Raw genomic sequence first — 19,738 nt, 5'->3', positions numbered from 1 at the left:
TGTCCAGCTTGGATGTGCCAAATGCTGCTGGTGACAGATGTTAGCTGTCCACCTCTGGGACCAGACATGCAGCAGAGACAGGAGCAGCACCACTGCTGTCAGGAGAGTGAACTGTGAACTTCTTCCAAAGTCCTGCGGATGAGAGCTTGCAGAGCTGGAAAGGTTATTTTAATTTTCTTCAAGCTGCACAATTTCCTTGGGTAGGTACCAAGTGCAGTGGGAGATCAGCCACCTGAATAACTAAGACACAAACCAAATTTAACTGTTTTCACCTATTTATTGTCCTAAATGTTCAGAGAATATTACTGTAAGTGAAACTAGGGGCATTGCAGCAATAGCCCAAAATAGTGGCACAAAGTGGGTGCCCTTGCACTGATAAATTCCAGTGGCTCACTGAAGGAAACTCTAAAGGACCCCAGAGTTAACCATTACTTCACTGCTTCAGCTGCCAAATTTCTTCTCTACTCAGACCTGCTCCATGTCTGCTGCACTCCTGGCAGCACCAGTAAATAACCTGCAGTTTCTGACAGAATCTGCTGCACTGCAAATCCCTTTTTTCATCCCAGCATGGCCCAGAGCCAGAGCAAACACAGAGATACTCACAGTGCATGTTTCTAACCTGTGCATGTGTCCCTCCCTTCAAACACAAGATGCCAGGGGCTGTGCATTGCTACTGTGAGAAATAAAAGTGCTGACCCAGTCCTTGTCACCATCACATTTTCTGGAAAAATCCCTTTGCCAGGATTTCTCTCCTGGGAAGGTGAGAAGCTTCAGAGAAAAAGGAAAACAATTCTTATCTCATTTGCTTCTCCTGTGTTCTGCTGCTTTGGAATGTGTTTGGAGATTGTTTACCCACAGGTGATTGTCTGATTAGTTTCATGTGAATTGTTTTCACTTATTGGCCAATCAATGCCAAGCTGTGTTGGAACTCTGGAAGGAGTCACAAGTTTTCATTATTATCTTTTTAGACTTCTGTCTCTATCCTTTCTGTATTCTTTAGTATAATTTAGTATTCTTTTATATAATATAGATCATAAAAGAATAAATTAGCCTTCTAAGAACATGGAGTCAGATTCAACATTCCTCCTTTCATCAGGGGTCTCAGAAAATACAACAGGTCCTCTCTCATCAGGCACTCAAATCTCCTTACTCCCTCTGTTATCTCTTTGAAGCACAAGTCCAAATGAGTTAGGAAAAGGAAAAGTTACAAAATGTTGTTTATTTAAATTTGCTGTTCATTGCCAGCAAGCTCAAAGTTGAATATGACTGAGCTGATAGGACAGACAACCCCCTCCCTCCCCAACCCCCCGTAAGCAGGGGATTTATAACAATGTTTTCCAAGAGATTTTCCAGCCCCTGAAAACTAGAGCAACATAAATCTGGAGGTTTAAATCAAGCTCGTGCTGAAAAGTCCTATAAAACATCTGAAGAAAATTCAGAGTAAGCTTGATAAAAGTGGAAACAGCGAATTACTCCAGCTCTGTTGAGATGCAGGTGATGGAGGATGTATAACACAACATTTTTCTTACTGCTGTGGCAAAGCCCAGTGGAGAGAGTGCAGAGGGACAGGGATCCAGTACAAAACCATGAGCTGAGAAGGGAGGCAATTCTTCTTGCATTTAAATGCCCCCATGTCAGGATTTTATCACGAGGTTGTTCTTCTTCTTGGCTCACTATATCAAACAGGATTTCCTTCCCTGATTTTAGCTGCAAAACCACTCTCAAGACAGATGTCCTCTTCTTTTCCAGAGTTAAAGAAAACGATGCCTGGTTTTATTGAAACCAACCCAGAGTAGTGTTTATTATTGAAAATATACAGTTTTCTTGAACATCACATAAAAAGCCTGGTAGATACAACTGCTCTAGTTCAAAATGCTCAATAGATACCTTTGTGCAGCACGTAGCATTATCCTCGGAACACAAACATCCTCTTCTCATCCTTATTATCTTTACAGTGCTTCCCTTTTGTGTTTTTTTAAACCCAGAAGAGCTGTCCTTCCCCACCCTAATGCTCTGAGCTGAAAACAAACCACTTTCCAAAGGCTTTCCACTTACACTGTGCTTGGAAGCGTGGCGCTAAGAGGAATGAGAGTATTTTGTAGAGCTACTTAGAGCTACTCCTGTCCTTTGAAAATCTGTGTGAGAGCAGGGCATGGTGCTCACCAGGCAAAGTGCCCAGTGTGGAACAGTCCAGCGATGCCCTGACAATTCCCAGTCTGTCTCCAAGAGAGAAATGGGGAAGGCAGATAAATTCAGGCTTTTCACATCACCTTTCAGACACTCTCTTTCTTGCTGCTACAAGTTCTCAAATGACAGTTTTGCACAGAAGAAACTTTTTTACAAAGAAAACAAGAAAGGGATGGGCTATTATACACCAAAACTGTTGAAATCATCGGGAATCAATGTACAGGGTGAGATGGGCAGTGTGTTCAAAACAGTTTGTTCACCGCAATATGAAAGGGGGAATAAAAACAAAAAAAAAATGAAAAGAAGGTGAAAAAAATTTTGATTATTCCTGCCAGTGTGCTGTTCTAGACTTTGCATTGTGAACTTCCACAGGATGCAGTCAGGGTTGAACCTGTTCCTTCTTTGAATCTGTATTACCACCACCAGCTCCAAGAGACTTTTTCCTGGTTGCCTCCAAGCAGCATCGCGGACGAAACAGGACGGGCCCCTCACTGGAAAGAGATCAGTGGGACCAAAGGAGCAGAGTTTAGTTTGCAGGAAGGGCTCTGGGGTGGAGACAGGAGAGCTCTGAAGGCCACGGGGTGGTGGTGGTGGTGGTGGGAGGTCAGACGGCCGCGGTCTGTTTGATGCTGTGGAAGCTGATGCGCGTGGGGGACGTGGGGATGGACATGGCCCGCGCCACGCGCACCCGCAGCGAGTGGTGGTCCTGCCAGCGGTGCCACCTCTTCCTGGCAGCAGAACGCACCTGGGGAGAACACAGGGGACAAGGTCAAGGCACAATTTCAGGTTTAATTTCAGAATTTCAGAATTATGCACCCGTTATTTCACCCGCAGCGAGTGGTGGTCCTGCCAGCGGTGCCACCTCTTTGTGGCAGCAGAACGCACCTGGGGAGCAACACAGGGGACAAAAAAAGCTATAGTACAGTGGAGGAGTAAAAGAAAAAGAGAATGCAAAATATCAACTATCAAACATGGTTGTTAATCTCTGTAAGAGCGGCCTCCTCTATTTATTAAGCATTTCTAGAGTCAAGACCATGTCCCAGAATCAGCATGAGCATATTTATAACCTGAAATTGCCCAGGGATGCTCTGGGCTGTCATCAGTGGTTAGAGCTCCACAAGGAGCCCTGGGAACACAAATTATCAGCTTCACCTCTGTGAAACTTTAGTTGCTTGAGAGGACCAAAATTTCCCCTGCTCTGAGCACAGAGCTGCGTGCCTGTGTTGACCCTTGGTCTTTTTCTTGCAAAAGGTCATTTTTCAGAATTACCCTTTTCAGCTCTTTCTGCTTTGTGTACAGTGAATAATTCCAGTTTCTAAGCTGTGGTCAAATCAGGTTTGCCAACATTATTTGTGCCTACAGAGTGTGGGCACTGCTTTGGAAGAGTCAAGAAAAAGGATTTGGATAATGGGATGAAAGGAAATCAGTGGGTGAGTTTTTCTCTTCTGACTGGATCACCTAACCAGGGACTTGTCAAACTTTTAGATATTAAATAAAAAGTACTGTTAAAAACCTCTTTTTCCCCCTCCTCCGCAGCAGAATAACAAAATAAATGAAAGAGATGGAGACAAGGATGAAAACATTTAGAGAAGGTTTTCTGTTGATAAAACAGATAGCAACTTTGTGCTCTATTACCTGTGCTAGATACTGGCTGCTGGCTAACTTCTTGCAGCCATAAAATGCAAGAAATTGCATTTGCAAGAAACTGCATTTCAACTAGAATTGAACTGAGGAAAGAGTCTTGAATAACATTAAAAATAAGATTTTGGAAGAAATGTCAGGTATCATTAGGAGAGAGGAAGAAGTTATGATCCACTTACACAGAACAAAGGGGCCCATTCACCTGGGGCTTTTGGATATAATAATACTAAAATATAATATATGTATTTTATATATATAAATATACTAAATATAATATATATTATATATGTTATTTATTATATAATACATATTAAATAATACAGGTTTAATATATATTAAATTATATATAAATATATAATTTATTTTTATATAAAATAATATACTAAAATATAATAGTTCTGTAGATGTCTGGTAAGAAGAGTAGGAATAAATGAGCCACAGCAATGGAAGCTGGAATTAAGGCTATTGGGATGTCACCACCCTCTGTCCCCAGGGGACATCCCTCACCTGGAAGTGTCAACAAGTGAGGTCCAGAAGGACAGCAGGTCCTCTCTTGTTAGAACCCTAAATGCTGAAAATTTTAACCTTTATGTACTAACAAATCCCCCAAAGAACACTACATTTAACTTAAAGCCATAGAGAAAATTTTGAAAATTACATAATAAAACTAGAATTATAAGTGTGTAGTTTAAATAAAAGTATATAAATATCACACAATAAAAAATTTAAAGTTTAAAATTTTAAAATATGATAATATATATAAAACAAAATAAAAGTTTTAAAACAGAAACTAATCCTTCTTCTTCACCTTCTTCTTTATGAGTTTTAGTAGTATTATATAATTAAATAAAAAATTCCCCATTACAAACCATGAGTAATGAATTATTAGGTTAAAAATAAAAATAGTTTAAATATTATTTCCTAAATAATTTATCTTTAAAAATGTTATTAAAAAAGATGCAACTCCATTTTTAATTTATTAGTGCTATAGAACTCACAGCTTATAAAACTATAATATAAATAAAACTAATAAATCCAAACAAAAAAATACTATCTCACACATTGAATCCAAACATTAACACACAAAAAAATCTGTATCTTTATATCTATATCTATAGCTATATCAACACTCTCTGTCTGTTGAAAAGTCACAGAGTACCAGAATGGTTTGGGTTGGAAGGGACCTTAAAAATAATTTCATTTCACTCCTTCCACTGTCCCAGGGTGCTCCAAGCCCTTCCCAACCTGGCCTTGGACACTTCCAGGGATCCAGGGGCAGCCACAGCTTCTCTGAGCACCCTGTGCCAGGGCCTGCCCACCCTCACAGGGAAGAATTTCTTCCTCACATCTCATCTGTATATTTATGGTGTTCAGTAATGTGATTGATTAAGTTCTTGCTCAGCTCAAATGCCACTTTTTATTCCCAGAAATCCTGATAAGAAGGCAAATTAATTAAATGAGCAAGGTTTACATAGATCTTGAAGGGCTTTAAAAAAGACTGATCTTTTTTCTCTGAAAACAGGTTGCAGTGGTGAATTCAAAAACTTCAACCTACATTTAAGCACCTTTTTTCTGTGTTCCAGTTCCTTGTGCTGCAGTTGGAGGTGACTGGAGAATAACTTTAGACTTTAATTCTGCAAATTGTGGAAGGAATTGTGATAAATTTTGAATGGATCTTTGTGCAAGCTACAGATGAACAAGAGGGATTTTCAAGCAATGTCCAGACCAGCAAAATGGATCTTTAAATTTCACGGCACTGGTCTCACTGCGTCTGACTCTGCAGTGAAATTAATTTTCATGAGATTTTTGAAGTCCTGGCCTGTCCCTGTAGAGACTCAGTAAGGCCTAAGGTATTGGCAACAACTCATCAAAAAGAGACAATTAAAATAGGTCTCATTTGTGTGAATCACTGCCCATAAATGAAGCTGAAGGTGAGAAGCTCAGCTGGTTCTGTGCATGAATTAGGTGTTTAAGATTTGAGAGGTGGGAAAATCCCATCCATTAATTAACAGAACTTAACTAAATGTAAGGTGATGCCTTAAATGGTACTTCAAAAGTTTTCCAGATGTTGAGGGTGCTCTTTGTGCTGGTGTTTGCATGGTCCCCAGGACGAGGGAAGATATGAGAATCTTGATTCCATGTTTCAGAAGGCTGATTTATTATTTTATGATATATATTATATTAAAAGAAAATTATATATTAAAACTATACTAAAAGAAAGAGAAAGGAGACCTCAGAAGGCTACCAAAGAAAGGAATGATATTAAAATCTTGTGACTGCTCAGAGTCCCGACAGAGCTGGACCTGTGACTGGTCATTAATTAAAAATACCCTCATGAGACCAATCACAGATGCACCTGTTGCATTCCACAGCAGCAGATAATCATTGTTTACATTTTGTTTCTGAGGCCTCTCAGCTTCTCAGGAGAAAAAGTCCTGGCAAAGGATTTTTCATAAAATATGTCTCTGAGAGTTCCTCAGGGAGGAGGGATGGCAAATGCTGTGTTTAATAGCAAATGTTGTGTTGGTCAAACCTCTCCAGGTCCTTGGAAGGATTTAGCACAGAATGATTTGAAGCAAGGAAACAGAGTGGCCTCAGCACAGAGACCCCTGGCAGACACACCTGAGATCTCCAGGTGAGGAGTTCTGATGCTCCCAGAGAGACAGGACTGTCTTTATCCATGTTTTACAAATCAAATTCATCACTGAGCAACTGCACCTGCACAAGGCTCCCACAGACCCAGCCCCTCAGGCCAAGGGTGCTCATGCTACCATCACACAAAATATTGAACTGAACATCCCCATGAAGATGCCATTATCAGGATTGAATCCTCCTGAGGTCAGGAAGGGATGTAGTCAAAACAACCTGCAAGGCTCAAAGGAAACAAAAACAAAGCTTGGGCACAATGTTGGGTTTTGTTTCAACTGGTACCCTACCTCACACCACTATTTATATAACTTTGTTAGAGGTTTTTTTCCTGCCTAAAAAAATTATCCTGCTTAATTGGCCTGGTCTGCAATCTCTTTTTTTTTTTTCCCCTCAGGGTCTTTGGCAGCAATTCTTTACAATCTGGGGATATTTTCACAGCACCTGCCAGCCTGTGATGTCAAAGATTATTTGTAAGGCCACAGCAGTGCAATTTTGGTATCATAAATAACAGTCCAAGAAGCTGCAATAATTCTGACTAGTCATAAAGATTTGCCACATGTTTTTGTGTGGAAACAAATGGCGCTCCTTTCTTCTGGGCCACAAAGGACCTGAACTGCCCACAGCAGAGGGAGGCCAGGGGTGCACCCAGCCCACCCCAATCCCTCTGGTTTTGTTGTGGGGTGCTCTGGAGTCACCCTCACATCTGCAGTGGTCTAATGAGGAGGAAACTGGGATGGGAAAGGACCCTCAGGGCAACGGGAATTAAACTTTAGCCCTCCAGTCCACCTCCATATTTGTATTTATTCAGAGATTTTAAGGAATGCTGAACACACATCCTTTGGGCTTGGGATGAATAATGTGGAGCCTGCCTGGGCTGATGGGAAGGGGATGAGAAACCATCTCAGGGCTGACTCAGAGCTGGCAGCTCTAATCAAGAGCCTCCCAAGATGATCAGATCAAAGCAAGCCACTTTGAGCTTAATAGATTTTGAAAGACAGATGATGCTTGGCTAAAGGGTCAACAGAAAAAAAAAATTAAACATATTTATCTTTGCCTTGCACCTTGTTGTGAGAATAATTTACAGTGGCATCTGATCTATTCCTCTCTGATGATGTTTTCTCTCCAAGCCAGCTAATTGCATTTTAAATGTCAATTCATGGATGATTATTGATATTGGTCAGATAAAACTGAGTCTATGAGTCCTGAGCTAAGAATTCAGGCTCTGAAAGGATGTTTTCAGACTCAGGTCTGGCTGGTTATGTATCCATCCAGGACATGGATAGAAATAAAGGACAGGCACCTTATTATGGATACAGAACTCATGAATTATAGAATAAATAAGGTAGGAAAGGGACATCAGAAGGCCTCTGGTCCTATGCCATGACCAGAGCACATGCAGTACAGTGGTTTTATCCAGTTTTGAAATTGTATCAGGATCTTATCAAGTAATCTTGTGCACAAACAAGGACAGAGATCTCAAAACTCCCTTGAGCCTCTCTTCCAGTGCTTAAACATCCTCACTATTATATTTTTCTTCCCTATTTAATCAGGATTTGTTCCCTTCATTCAGCTTCAGAGTGGAGCTTGTTCTTCCCCGAGCAGCCCCTCCTCAAGCACCATGCCTTTGCAGATGTAGGCTGTTCTCAAACACTGTCACCTCCATTCCCAAGCTCCTGCTCTGGGATGGATGTGCTGGGATCTCCCATCATGGCTGGAAAGGTTTGCAAGAATCACTGAACTCTCTGAGGGACCTGGTGGTAATTGGAAATGGCATGAAGCATCTGAAAACAAGGATAAGTGATCTCTGGAGCAGTGTATAAAACGGAAAGGAAATAAAGTATATAAAAGGAAATAAAATGTTTCATATTCCAGCCCTATTAGGAATATGAAACACTTTAAATGCACTCTTTGCCTCTCTCTGAAATACTTTAGTTTGTCTCAGGAGAAAAGCATCACTGTAAAGTCTGGCTAAAAGGCAGACACAACACCAGTAAGGGAACTGGATGGAGGATCCATCTTCCTTTAAAGAAACTTTGTCTGGAATGAGCCAAAGGGAGAAGAGAAATGCTGGGAGTGCTGTGCCCATCTTCCCCTGTGGATACTGACAGTTTGGTCAGAGAGAGAAACAGAAAAACTTTCCCAGGAATTGTTCTGGGGAGTTTTAAGAAGGCTGAGAGAAAGCATTAAAACAGTCTTGCAGCTGGTGTTTTGGACAGTTGTTTTCTCATAAGATGTTCACCAAAGGGTGTTTCCTTAATTAGCCAATCATCCTAATATCCAATCTAAACCTGCCTTCTTTCAGTTTGAAGCCATTCCCCCTTCTCCTGTCACTACATGCTCTTGTAAAGTCCATCTAACTTTGCTCCAAAAATCTCCATTCTAAACCCTTTTGTTTTTAATCCAGTGTTACCTGAAATGAAATTCAGTCTTGTGATCTGTGAGTTGACTGAAAAAAATGTGAGGAGCATCTTGTTTTTCTGCAGTCATTGAAACAGAAGTTCACAAGCTGCATTCACTCCTCTGAAGTGGCTTTCAACACAAATGCATACAGATTTTTCATTATGCCAATTTTCATAACACCTTGACTTCTCAGAAACCTCTCATTGTCAATTTTCTTGGAAGTCCAGAGATGCTCTTTTCCATTTGGATTAAATGCAATTTGCATATTTTTGCCCTCTAGTGTTTCTCTCTGTCCAAAAAATGTAACTTTTTTCCCCCATAAAATCTCCAAACAAATTAATGAGTCAAGTGCCAAGGGCCCCTTGTGCCCACCCATGGCACACACACTTCATTCAAAACAGCTTCAGACCTTTTCAGAAGCAATAAGACATAAAAAGCTGCAAAATTTTAATCTAAAATGCTTCTCTTTGGATTTGCTGCAATAATTTTTGTATAAGGCTTGGAAAAAGGGAACAGAGCTGGGGAAGGGTCTGGAGCACAAATGTGATGAGAATGAGCTGGGAAAGGGGCTCAGCCTGGAGAAAAGGAGGCTCAGGGGGGACCTTGTGGCTCTGCACAAATCCGTGACAAGAGAGGACAGCCAGGGGGATTTTGGGCTCTGCTCCCAAGTCAGAAACAACAGGACAAAAGAAAATGGCTCAAATTGCAGCAGAGGAGGCTTAGGTTAGATATTTGGAAGAATTTCTTCACTGAAAGGGTGCTCAGGCATTGAAAGGGCTGACAAAGTGGTGGAATCCCCATCCCTGGAAGTGTTCAAAAGCTGGGGATGGGGACATGGTTTGGTGGGGGCTTGGCAGTATGTGGTGAATGGCTGAACTTGATGATCTCACATTGGTTCTTTGATTTACTGATTTTATCTTCAGCTGAGGGGCCTGACAGCCTCTCTCATGCAGCCAACAAAACCTGAAATTATTTCAGCTCACAGTCCAAGAGCTGTGTGTGGCACTGTGTTCTGTGGAAATGAGGGCAGGGGAGGTGGCTGCATGCCCAGGTCAAATGTCCACTCAAAAATGAAGGAAATAAAATCAGACCATTTGAAATTCTTTGCATGGACTGAATTTTAAAGCTTCACTTTTCCCCTCCAGTGCTCCCACATTTGTGAGACCAAATCACTGAAAATCAGGACATTTTATGGTGGTATCAGGGGGTTACCAAGGTGTCATTTTGGGTTCAATCTCGAGGCATGTTTGTTTAAATCAATGGAAGTAACAGAGGAAAAACTCTCAGCTGTTTCATTTTCCAAACTTCACAGACAGGACTCTGACAAAGGGACAGAAACTTCCCAGAATAGAATCCCTGAATCCCAAAATATCTCAGCTTGGAAGGGATCCATACAGATCATCGAGTCCAGCCCTTGCCAACTCTGTAGGCAAACTCTTCTCTGGAACAGCCTCTCACATCCCGAGTGTTTTTAAGATGCTGATTTGGATTTTTAAACCCAGTTTTAGTTGTACAAGGTTTTGGAGCTCCACAGACTGCACTGCTCAGATATTGTGGGGACTGGACTGGGGGTACAGCATAAAGCTACCAAAGCCAAGAGAATTTTCCTCTTTATTTTTCAGTCCATGCAGGTTTGTCAGGACACATGGCTCCATTTCCTGTGGCTCTATCAAAATGCAGCCTTAAGTAATATTTCTGCCTTTTGCTCAGATTCCAGTAACTGCTATTAATGCTTTCCCTGTACCCAAACCAAGTGATTTTCACATCAGATTGAGAAATAGTCTCAACATTTACTAAATCTCACTGCAAAATCTCTACGTGCACTTTAAAACACAAGCAGTAAATTCATTGCACAATTTCCTTTCCTCACAAGGGACTAGGGTTAATTGTAGGCTCTCCTTATTCTGAGAACATTAAAATCCAGCACAACTGTGCAAAGGCTGCATCCAACTCCAGCCCTGACTGGGAAGGAATTTTGCAGGGGTCCCTCAGTGGCTGCTGAAAACATCACCACCTCTGTTCTTTTAGTTCCTATTATTCTCCTTCTTCCTCAAAAATACCTCCTGATGAGAAAACTCAGTGAAATCACACACCGAGCCTCAGGAAAAAAACCCAAATCAGGGTTTTTAATGTGGTTTCCTAGGGAGTAGAACATCCCTACAGCCATTCTTTCACACCTGAGGAACCCACCTTGGTGTTTCCTCTGTCTCCCACTAAATGCAGCAGCTTTTAGTCCAACAGCAAAAGGAAACACAAAATAAATTGTGAAGGGACAAGCCCCCCACACATGAAGCACTCATTGAAGAGATCTTATGAAAGAAATTTTGGGGTTTTTTTTGAGGGCAATCCATAATTTTTGAGCTCTACTACAGACAGCTACTGGCAGTTTGTAAGCGCCCAGCAGGATGTGCATCAAATATGGGACAGGATAGATGAAGCTGAGATCACAGCATTATTAAAGCTTAAATTGATGGATTTTCCAGGCTTTTTGCTTGTGTCATCATTCAGAGCAAGCCTGGCACTGGGGGGGATGAGTAAGCTGATAAAGACCTTTACATACATTTAAGGAACCCAGCTCTGCTGTAACTGGAAAACCTGAATTATTTAAAACCTTCTGAGAGAGCAAGTTATCAACCCATCCACCAGAGCCAGGAACATCAGGCTCACTGAAGAGATACTAGCAAGGCTTCAGTGATTTCTATGAAACTTTCAGGCTGCTCCTCACTGGTTATTTTTACCTTTTTTGAGCAAAATCTGGTATTTTATGGGGATTGAGTGGCATTGCCTTCATCACCACTTCTAGTAGGGATGCCTGGCTGGGAGCAGCTCAGCTTCTAAAATAGTGTACTGTAAAATGCAAATTTGTGTTCTGGACAATGTGATTACACACCCAGAAAGCTCTGAAAATTCCCTGAGTTTGCTGCTTCCCTGCTTCCTTCAGTACTGTGCAAAACTGAGGCTAGAAAAGAACAGGAAATTTTATCCTGTAAAAGCTTTATGATATTCCAAAAAAAAAAAAAAAAAACCCAAAACATTCTCACATTACATTAACATGAGCCCAAAGTTTTATCACAGTTTTGAAACAGACAATATTTGGGGATTTGGACTTACGGTTCACCTCAAAGAAGCTGTCAGAGAGTTGCCATGGTTTAGTCAGTCAAGTGGAAGTTGCACATTAGATGTCAAAAAATGCTACAGGGAAGATTTCCCTCCCAAATTCAGCTTTTGTGGGCGCCCACAGGGTGTCTGGTCATGCAGTGGAAAGCCAACCCAGGCTGGAGCTGCTCAGGTGAGCAGACGGAGGTGCCTGCTGTAAACCAACCTGATGAAAAGCTTAAAAACCAAAAAGGTTGTATTGGCTGTCTTGAATTACTGACACAGAGCCATCTGAGAAGCCCCATTGGATCCCACCTGGCTTTGCCACTTCCCAGTCAGGTAAGTGTGGCATTCACATTTTCTGAAAACTCCCTTCTCCCAGGACTTTTCTCCTGGGAAGCTGAGAAGCCTCAGATAAAAGGAAAACAATTCTTATCTCATTTGGTTCTCCTGTGTTGTGCTCATGTGGAATGTGTTTGGAGATTGTTTACTCACAGGTGATTGTTCCATTGGATTCTGCTGTGAGTTGTTTTGGCTCTTTGGCCAATCAGGGCCAAGCTGTGTCAGGACTCTCTCCAGAGTCACAAGTTTTCATTATTACCTTTTTAGCATTTAGTAAGTATCCTGTCCGTATTCTTTAGTATAGTTTAGTATAGTATTCTTTAATATAATATAGTATCATAAAATAATAAATTAGCCTTCTGAGAACATGGAGTCAGATTCATCATTCCACCCTGCCATGAGGGTCCCTGCAAATACAATAGATGAGAATCTTCTCCAGATCCTGCATCAGCTGGTAAGAGCCATGAGGATGCCTCAGACCCTCTGCAGCCTCCCCAGCAGCACCAGTTATCTGAGTTTAGGGACATGAATCAACATCCCAAGCTGGGTGTCTCAGCCTTGGACAGACTCCCTCAGAAATACCTGCTCCCAGTGAGATACAGCTGGAAAAGCAGCTCTGGAATCAGTCCAGATTTCCCAGCAGATTGCTCTCAAGGCCTAGAAGTGCATGAGGTGAATCACCCTCCTTTGACAGGCTCAATTATGTCTGAGCTCATCAAAGCTACAGGAGATGGGATGTTGGCTCATGGCTTTGGACAGACAGCTTCAGACTGGTGTAGGGAAGGGGAAGTTTGGATATTCCTCCCAGTAAAAAGAGCTGAAAGAATGCCAGAACAGCCAGAAGCGTGAAAAGCTGCTGTGAACAGCCAACAGCTCCCAGTCTGAGTGCCACAAAATGGAAGTGGGGTGACACAGAAAGTCCTGAGTGGCTGTGAGATCACATGGCCTGGGCTCCAGCCCCTGATGGTCACTGGGACACCAGTGGAAAAAGGAAAAAAACCTTTAAAAAAGCCTGCTATCTGCAGGGAGAGTCTCTTTCTGCTTGAACAGTGCAGACCTGATGAATATGAGAAGTAGATCACAGAATATCCTGAGCTGGAAGGGACTCACAAGAATCACTGAGTGCAACTCCTGCAGAGACATCCCAAAATCCCAGAGTGAGCTCATCCAGAGGGGACAGCGAGGCTGCAGAGGGGCTGGGAACACAAACCCTGTGAGGAACCCCTGAGGGAGCTGGGGGTGCTCAGCCTGGAGAAAAGGAGACTCAGGGCTGCCCCCATCACTCTCTGCAGCTCCTGAAAGGTGCCTGTGCTCAGCTGGGGCTGGGCTCTGTCTGCAGCAGCACTGACACAGCCAGAGCACACAGCCTCAAGCTGCACCAAGGGAAGTTTAGGGTTTTATGGAGGCCCAGGGCACTGGGAATATTTCCCTGTCTGCTCTGGGGCGCCCTGACTCCCAGGGGAGCACTGACTCTGACCCTCATTCATGGAGAAAGTTTCCCAGACTTCAAGACAGACTGGAATCCACAAAAGTGTGAAACAGATTATAGAGAGCAGTGTAGGTGTGTCACTTGCTGAGAGGTTTTGGGATTTTTAGTGTGTTGTGGATGGCAGCAAGATGGAGGGCACAGGGTGTCATCCTGGGTTTCTTCTTCATGCTGCTTCTTCCTCCTTCTCCATGGGTTTGGGTGGCATTTTGTAATTGGGCAGAAAAGTCCCTATTGCAGCTCTGTGGGATCAGTTATTGGGTTAAAAGGGAAAATAATCCAGGTGTCAGTTCTTAATTAGGTAGTTTAGTCTGAAAAGCCCTTGGAACAAGAGATTGTTGGCCATTTTGTGCCTTCTAATGAAAAGCTGCAGAACTCCCAGCAGTGAGACTGTTTTACTGATCAGAAATAATAAACACCTGAGTCAGAACATGAACTACTGTCTCAAGTGCCTTCAATCCAGACCCAGAGAAACCCACAACTGGAACCACCACAGGCTGGATATCAGGAAAAAGTTTCTACAGAGAGTGATAAAGTTCTGGAATGGCTGCCTGGGGAGGTGGTGCAGTCCCCATCCCTGGGTGTGTTTAACAAAGCCTGGATGTGGCACTGGGTGCCAGGGTTGAGTTGGGTGTTGGGGCTGGGTTGGACTCGATGGTCTTGAAGGTCTCTTCCAACCTGGCCATTCTGGGAATTCTGTGAATCCCTGGGAGTGTTGTCCAAACCCTCCTGGAGCTCTGGCAGCCTTGGGAATGTTCCCATTCCCTGGGGAGCCTGGGCAGTGCCCAGCACCCTCTGGGGAAAAACCTTTCCCTGATATCCAACCCAAACCTCCCCTGACACAGCTTGAGGTAAATGCAGTTTTTCAGGCCCCTGTATTTTGAAGGAAGATTTAAACTCCCTGTTTTTTTAAGAGGCAAATGGAATGGTGACAATTTATGGAAGGAAAGTTGGAAAGAGAACAGAGAAACCTGCTGCCAGGATATAAAAGCGGGATGTGCTTAATTCAGAAAACTGAGCTGCTTCTTCTTAGCATCACCTCAGAATTAATGAGGAAGAGGGAGAGATACTGATGTAAAATAGAACAAAAGAAAACTAATGTAAAATAGAACAAAAGAAATATTATAAAAATAAAATAAATCTGTAAAATGAAAATATTTAAAATAAAATACTGCTGCTTTAAGGCCATGCCCATTCTTTCTCATAGCCCACAATGAAATTAAGCAGCAGCACAAAGTTTATACCAATACAAAAGGAATAATGAAATATGGAATTGATTTCTGCAGAGACTAAAATTTTAGCTGGACAAAGATGACACATTTTAATGCAGGTAAATGAGTCACTGACAATGTAAGCAGGGGAAAGATTTAAATCTCTCACACTTTGGAGTGGATGGAAGTCAAACACTGAGGGATATTAGTGAAGCATTTCTTGCTTGAGTAGCAGTACCTCATATTAATTCTGATTTCATCTGTTTTCAACCCTCTTTTCTGAATGCAACAGGCACTGATCACTCAGAGACAGTGACCCACATGGACAAACTCACTGAGATCAGCATGGCACTATAAAAACGGGTCACCTGCAGCATATCCTTTACCAGAGTCCAGCTCAGAAGTAATTAGCTATGCCCAGAAATAATATTTTTAATTAATGAGTAACTTCGAAGAAGTCTTAAGATGAAGAACAGAAGATTTATAATCTGTCAAAACTTTTCCTTCTGCCCTGATCTCACAGTTAATGGTCTGAAATTGATAAAGTTTTGAGGACAAAGGCCGGGAAATTCAGGTGCACATTAGGAGCCTTCTACAAGACACTGATGGGACTGGGACCCCCTGTAAAAGCATCTCAGGTCTCTGTAATCAGGCACCCAAACAAACAAATTCCACCTGCCAGGGGTGAATCACTTACCTCACCATTCAAGAAGCAGTAAAATACTGACACAAAGAAACCCTGGAAAGAAAAGAAAGCAGGCAATTATTAGGTGAACATTTCAACACTGTCACTGACAGAGGGAATTGTCCCTGCAGCTGGGCTAAAACATCTCTACAGCATCTGGAGGAGCTGCCCCATGGCTGACAGCTCTGGGGGAACACCCCAGACACTCACAGGAGGTGTTAAATGGCTTTAGAGGGTCCCAAGAGGGCAAGTGCATCATCAGATTGCTTAAATTCACCTGAGCTCAAAGGCTCTGGGCAATCTGCTGACAGCAGTGACTGCAAAGGTTGGAATTCCTGAGAGGGGAATTCTGCCCATCTTGGTTTCAGGGCTGTAATTATTATCACCATTAACCATCAGAGACATTAATCAGTCACCAGAAACTCCCTGTGCTTTCTTTCTTATACGCATCTTCATATAACTAATGAGCAATGCAGCATTTCTTCGAGACACTGAGCAACAGCAGATAAAAAATACAATCAATTTTAGGGAATGAAAAACATGGAATTACTTTGCAGGTAAAGGCTAAGCTTCCTTCCTTCACAGGTTAAAAGGGACATATTTTATTTTGGATATTCAGCAGTGATTTCTGGTGGGATGCAATCAGGAACAACAGTAACCCAACCCTAGATTTTCCAGCTGTATGTTTGAATTGATATCCTGGGTATCAGAGCACTTGTTCCTGCACCAGGAGGTAAAAACATCAATGTCAAACAAATTCCTACCCTAGTTCAGGAGGTAAAGCTGCAGGACACACCTGGGCAGAAAGGAGTGGCTAAAGATCCTTCAGGGTGTTCAGTTGCTTTTGGGTTTGTGTCAGATTCACAGAGTTGGGGCAATTGCTCACATTCCAATTTCCATCTTTCCATCCTGCCTTTTCCACCCAGCCAGAGCACCAGGTAATCCAGGGGAGGGAGGAGATGGGGCTGATGGCTCAGGGCAGGCTGGGAAACACAGCTCAAGTGTGTCTGGAACACTGTCCTTTTCCTCCCAGATAAATTCCTACCAAAAGCTTGTTCAGTGATCCATCCCTTGAAACATGAATGATCTTTGAATATTAGAAAATATCAGGAATTTCTCTGAAAGCTGGTTAATGTTTTGTTGTCTTCCTTTATTTTTAACCAATTGGTTCTAAACTTATCGTTACCATGTCTTTTTTTTCTGAATCAGAGAAAATAGTTAATAAACTCCTAACATCCCTTAAAAAATTCACCACATTACATAACTTCAAATAGTAATTAAAAATTGGGCTGTTGGCTGCACAGAACAGCACATCATTATTACCTAACAGGGAGCTTATTTTTACTCCCTTTTCTCCTTTTCTTGGTGCAATGATGAACTAAAGGTGAGAGTAATGGATAAAATAAACAAAAACATGTCTGGAGACTCTTACAACCCAAACAGAGCAGCAAGTCCAAGAGGTAGAAGCTGCTTCCCTTTGGTTTAGCACCACTGAGTCCAAGTCTGAGCCCAGTGTGAGCTCTGGGAATAGAAAGGCACCTCGGGAGGGGACCCCTGATCCTCTCTCAGGCAGGTGAAATGAAACATCTTCTCTCTCTTTATTGATTTTACGTGAGGAGCTGAAGCCAGTGCTGAGTTAAGGGAGATGAATCCCTCCAGTCCACACCTGAGAGGATTTCCCACTCCACATGACACTCTTGTACATCTGCTATTCATGTGTGAACTAAGCTGAGCTATTTGCTGAGAGATGTGGGACTCCAGGCAGCTCTGCAAAATGCAGTTTATTACATCCAGGATGTTACAGCAGTGCAGGGTGGTGGGTGACAGAGCTGTGCCCACAGCTGTCAGCTCCAGCTGCAGGCAGCCCTGGACACCCTTTGGTTTTGGCTACAATGCATTATATACTTTTCTATGCATTATATACTTTTCTATCTTAATACAGTAGAACCCATCTATACCTTAATTTTTTACCTATAGCCTATCATAACTGCTATAATTACCATATTCATGTTACTATTCTCCAATCACTAAAAGTTAGTACATTGCAGTTTAAGCTGGAAGTTGTTTTTCAGTTTTCTTGCAGTGGAAAATTCTGAGACCTTTTTTCTACTTGAAACATTTGCTGACTTGTTTGCCTGTGCTATCTTTCTGCTTGGTAAAAACATCTTGTTTGGGATGGGTTTATCCTTTGCTCTAAGCCATAAAATCCCCTTCTAACTAACACACCTTTTGCCTCCACTAAGACTGGCTCAGCAATTCTTTTCTTCTCTATCAAAACCTGCTTCCATTTCTATTCCTTCTTCAGATTCTACATTCAAAAATCTTTCTGCCAAGCACACATATCTGTGAGACTTTCTTGTCAAACTTTCATCCTTCCCAACAGATCACAACTATAATTTCTATCACAGACTTCATTGCCTGAAGTTTCATGGCTGAAAAGCAGCGAGGACAGAGCTGTATAGAGGATAGAATTTTCAGCTGATAGGGCCGTAAGCCTGCTCTCTTACCTGAAAAGACTGAAGGAAGGAATTGAAATAGATGAAAACAATCTGGGAAATGTCATCCTCGCCAGGGTTGACAAAGAAAAGCATGTAGGTGATGCCAAGCAGGGGCAGGAGAACCAACGTGGCCTTGACTGCCTTCCTGTGGGCAGGGAACAGAAAACAAGTGAACCGTCACTGTCACATTTTCTAAAAAATCCTCTTTGCCTGGGATTCTTCTCCTGGGAAGCAGAGAAGCCTCAGAGAAAAAGGAAAACAATTCCTAACTCATTTGCTTCTCCTGTGTTTTGCTGCTTTGGAATGTGGTTGGAGATTGTTTATCCATCAGGTGGTTGTTTGATTGGTTCCATGTGAATTGTTTTAACTCAATGACCAATCACAGTCAGGCTGTGTCAGGACTCTGGAAGGAGTTACAATTTCAATTATTATATTTTAGCTTTCTGTAAGTATAATATAATATAAATATATTATATTATATTATATTATATTATATTATATTATATTATATTATATTATATTATATTATATTATATTATATTATTATATTATATTCCTTATAAGAACATGGAGTCAGATTCATCATTCCTCCCCATGACAGGGGACCCTGAAAATACCACATGAACACAGGGAAGAACAACCACAGAAAGGAGGAGCATGGAAGGAGTGCCACCCTCCATTTGTGACTTCCCCCACAATCTGAACTCAAGGGGGTGAATGGGAACCTTATTTTTATCCCTCACTTTCTTCCTCCTTTTCTCTCCTACCAGTGAGCCTTGAAGCCTTGAGATTCTCTGCAGGTTTGCTGAGTGATTTCTGACACTTCAGGGGGATGAGATCAGTGCCCAGCTCAGCTGAGAGCTGCTCTGTGCCCATCATTTGATGTTGTCTGCAGTGTAAACACTTTCTGCAACATCTGCCCACCCAACTCAGCTGCTCAGGGCTGTCTTAGGAACCACAAATCACAAAGCAGGTGGTGAAAGAGTGATCATCAATAATCATCAGTGATTAACAGAATTACTAGGGGATAATCCTTATTATTGGGGCTGTAACAGTGTCTTGGGGTGTCAGCTGAGAGCAGCTTGTCACTGTATTGACATAAAGGCTGAAATTTGGCTAATTCTGTATAAATCCCTGGATAACACCAGAAGAGGTAGATAAAGACAGGCAGGGGAGCACAGAACCAGTGTCAGGATGAAGTGACAGCCTTAAGGAACCACTGCCATACTATTTAATATCTGCTTAGCAAAGGGCTGCACTGCTCTGCCTTAGAGCATCAAGGCTTTGCTGGAATTCTAAAGGTTTCTATTTAGGCTGGGGAAAAGACAATTCCCTCAGAGAGCCTGCAAGGATAAGATCATTGTCATCTGTTCAGGAACAATGGCAGTTGCTGTAGATTGATTCACTCTCGTGTCTCTAATGCCTCCCTGCAAGCTGCAGAAGGGATAAAAATGTACTGAGGTTTGAATCAGGGCTTTTTCAGGCCAGTTTCAGTTTTGTGGCATGAGATTTGAGCAAGAAAAAGGGGTGTTTTTCCCTTCAT

General features: G+C 42.2%; 1 protein-coding gene across 4 annotated transcripts in view; it reads right to left on the bottom strand.

Moving 5' to 3' along the window:
* Positions 1–325: 325 nt before the first annotated feature.
* CRHR2 (corticotropin releasing hormone receptor 2) overlaps positions 326–19,738 on the bottom strand; it is a 151,230-nt gene continuing 131,817 nt past the window's right edge. Inside the window, exons 7-9 of one of the 4 annotated variants that reach the window (XM_074544540.1) lie at positions 18,205–18,340; positions 15,710–15,751; positions 326–2,932 (exon numbers count right to left, since the gene is read on the bottom strand). In XM_074544540.1, coding sequence (XP_074400641.1) covers positions 2,792–2,932; positions 15,710–15,751; positions 18,205–18,340 — 319 coding nt within the window. In that variant the 3' untranslated portion in view covers positions 326–2,791. Of the gene's footprint in view, positions 2,933–2,991; positions 3,073–15,709; positions 15,752–18,204; positions 18,341–19,738 lie in introns of those variants that run through there. The other 3 variants (XM_074544401.1, XM_074544343.1, XM_074544469.1) reach the window with 3 other exon arrangements.

The sequence above is a fragment of the Zonotrichia albicollis genome, chromosome 1 (assembly GCF_047830755.1).
Source record: "Zonotrichia albicollis isolate bZonAlb1 chromosome 1, bZonAlb1.hap1, whole genome shotgun sequence".
Taxonomy (NCBI): Eukaryota; Metazoa; Chordata; class Aves; order Passeriformes; family Passerellidae; genus Zonotrichia; species Zonotrichia albicollis.
The sequence above is the reverse complement of the archived record's forward strand: the minus strand, read 5'-3'. Positions and strand labels throughout refer to the sequence as shown.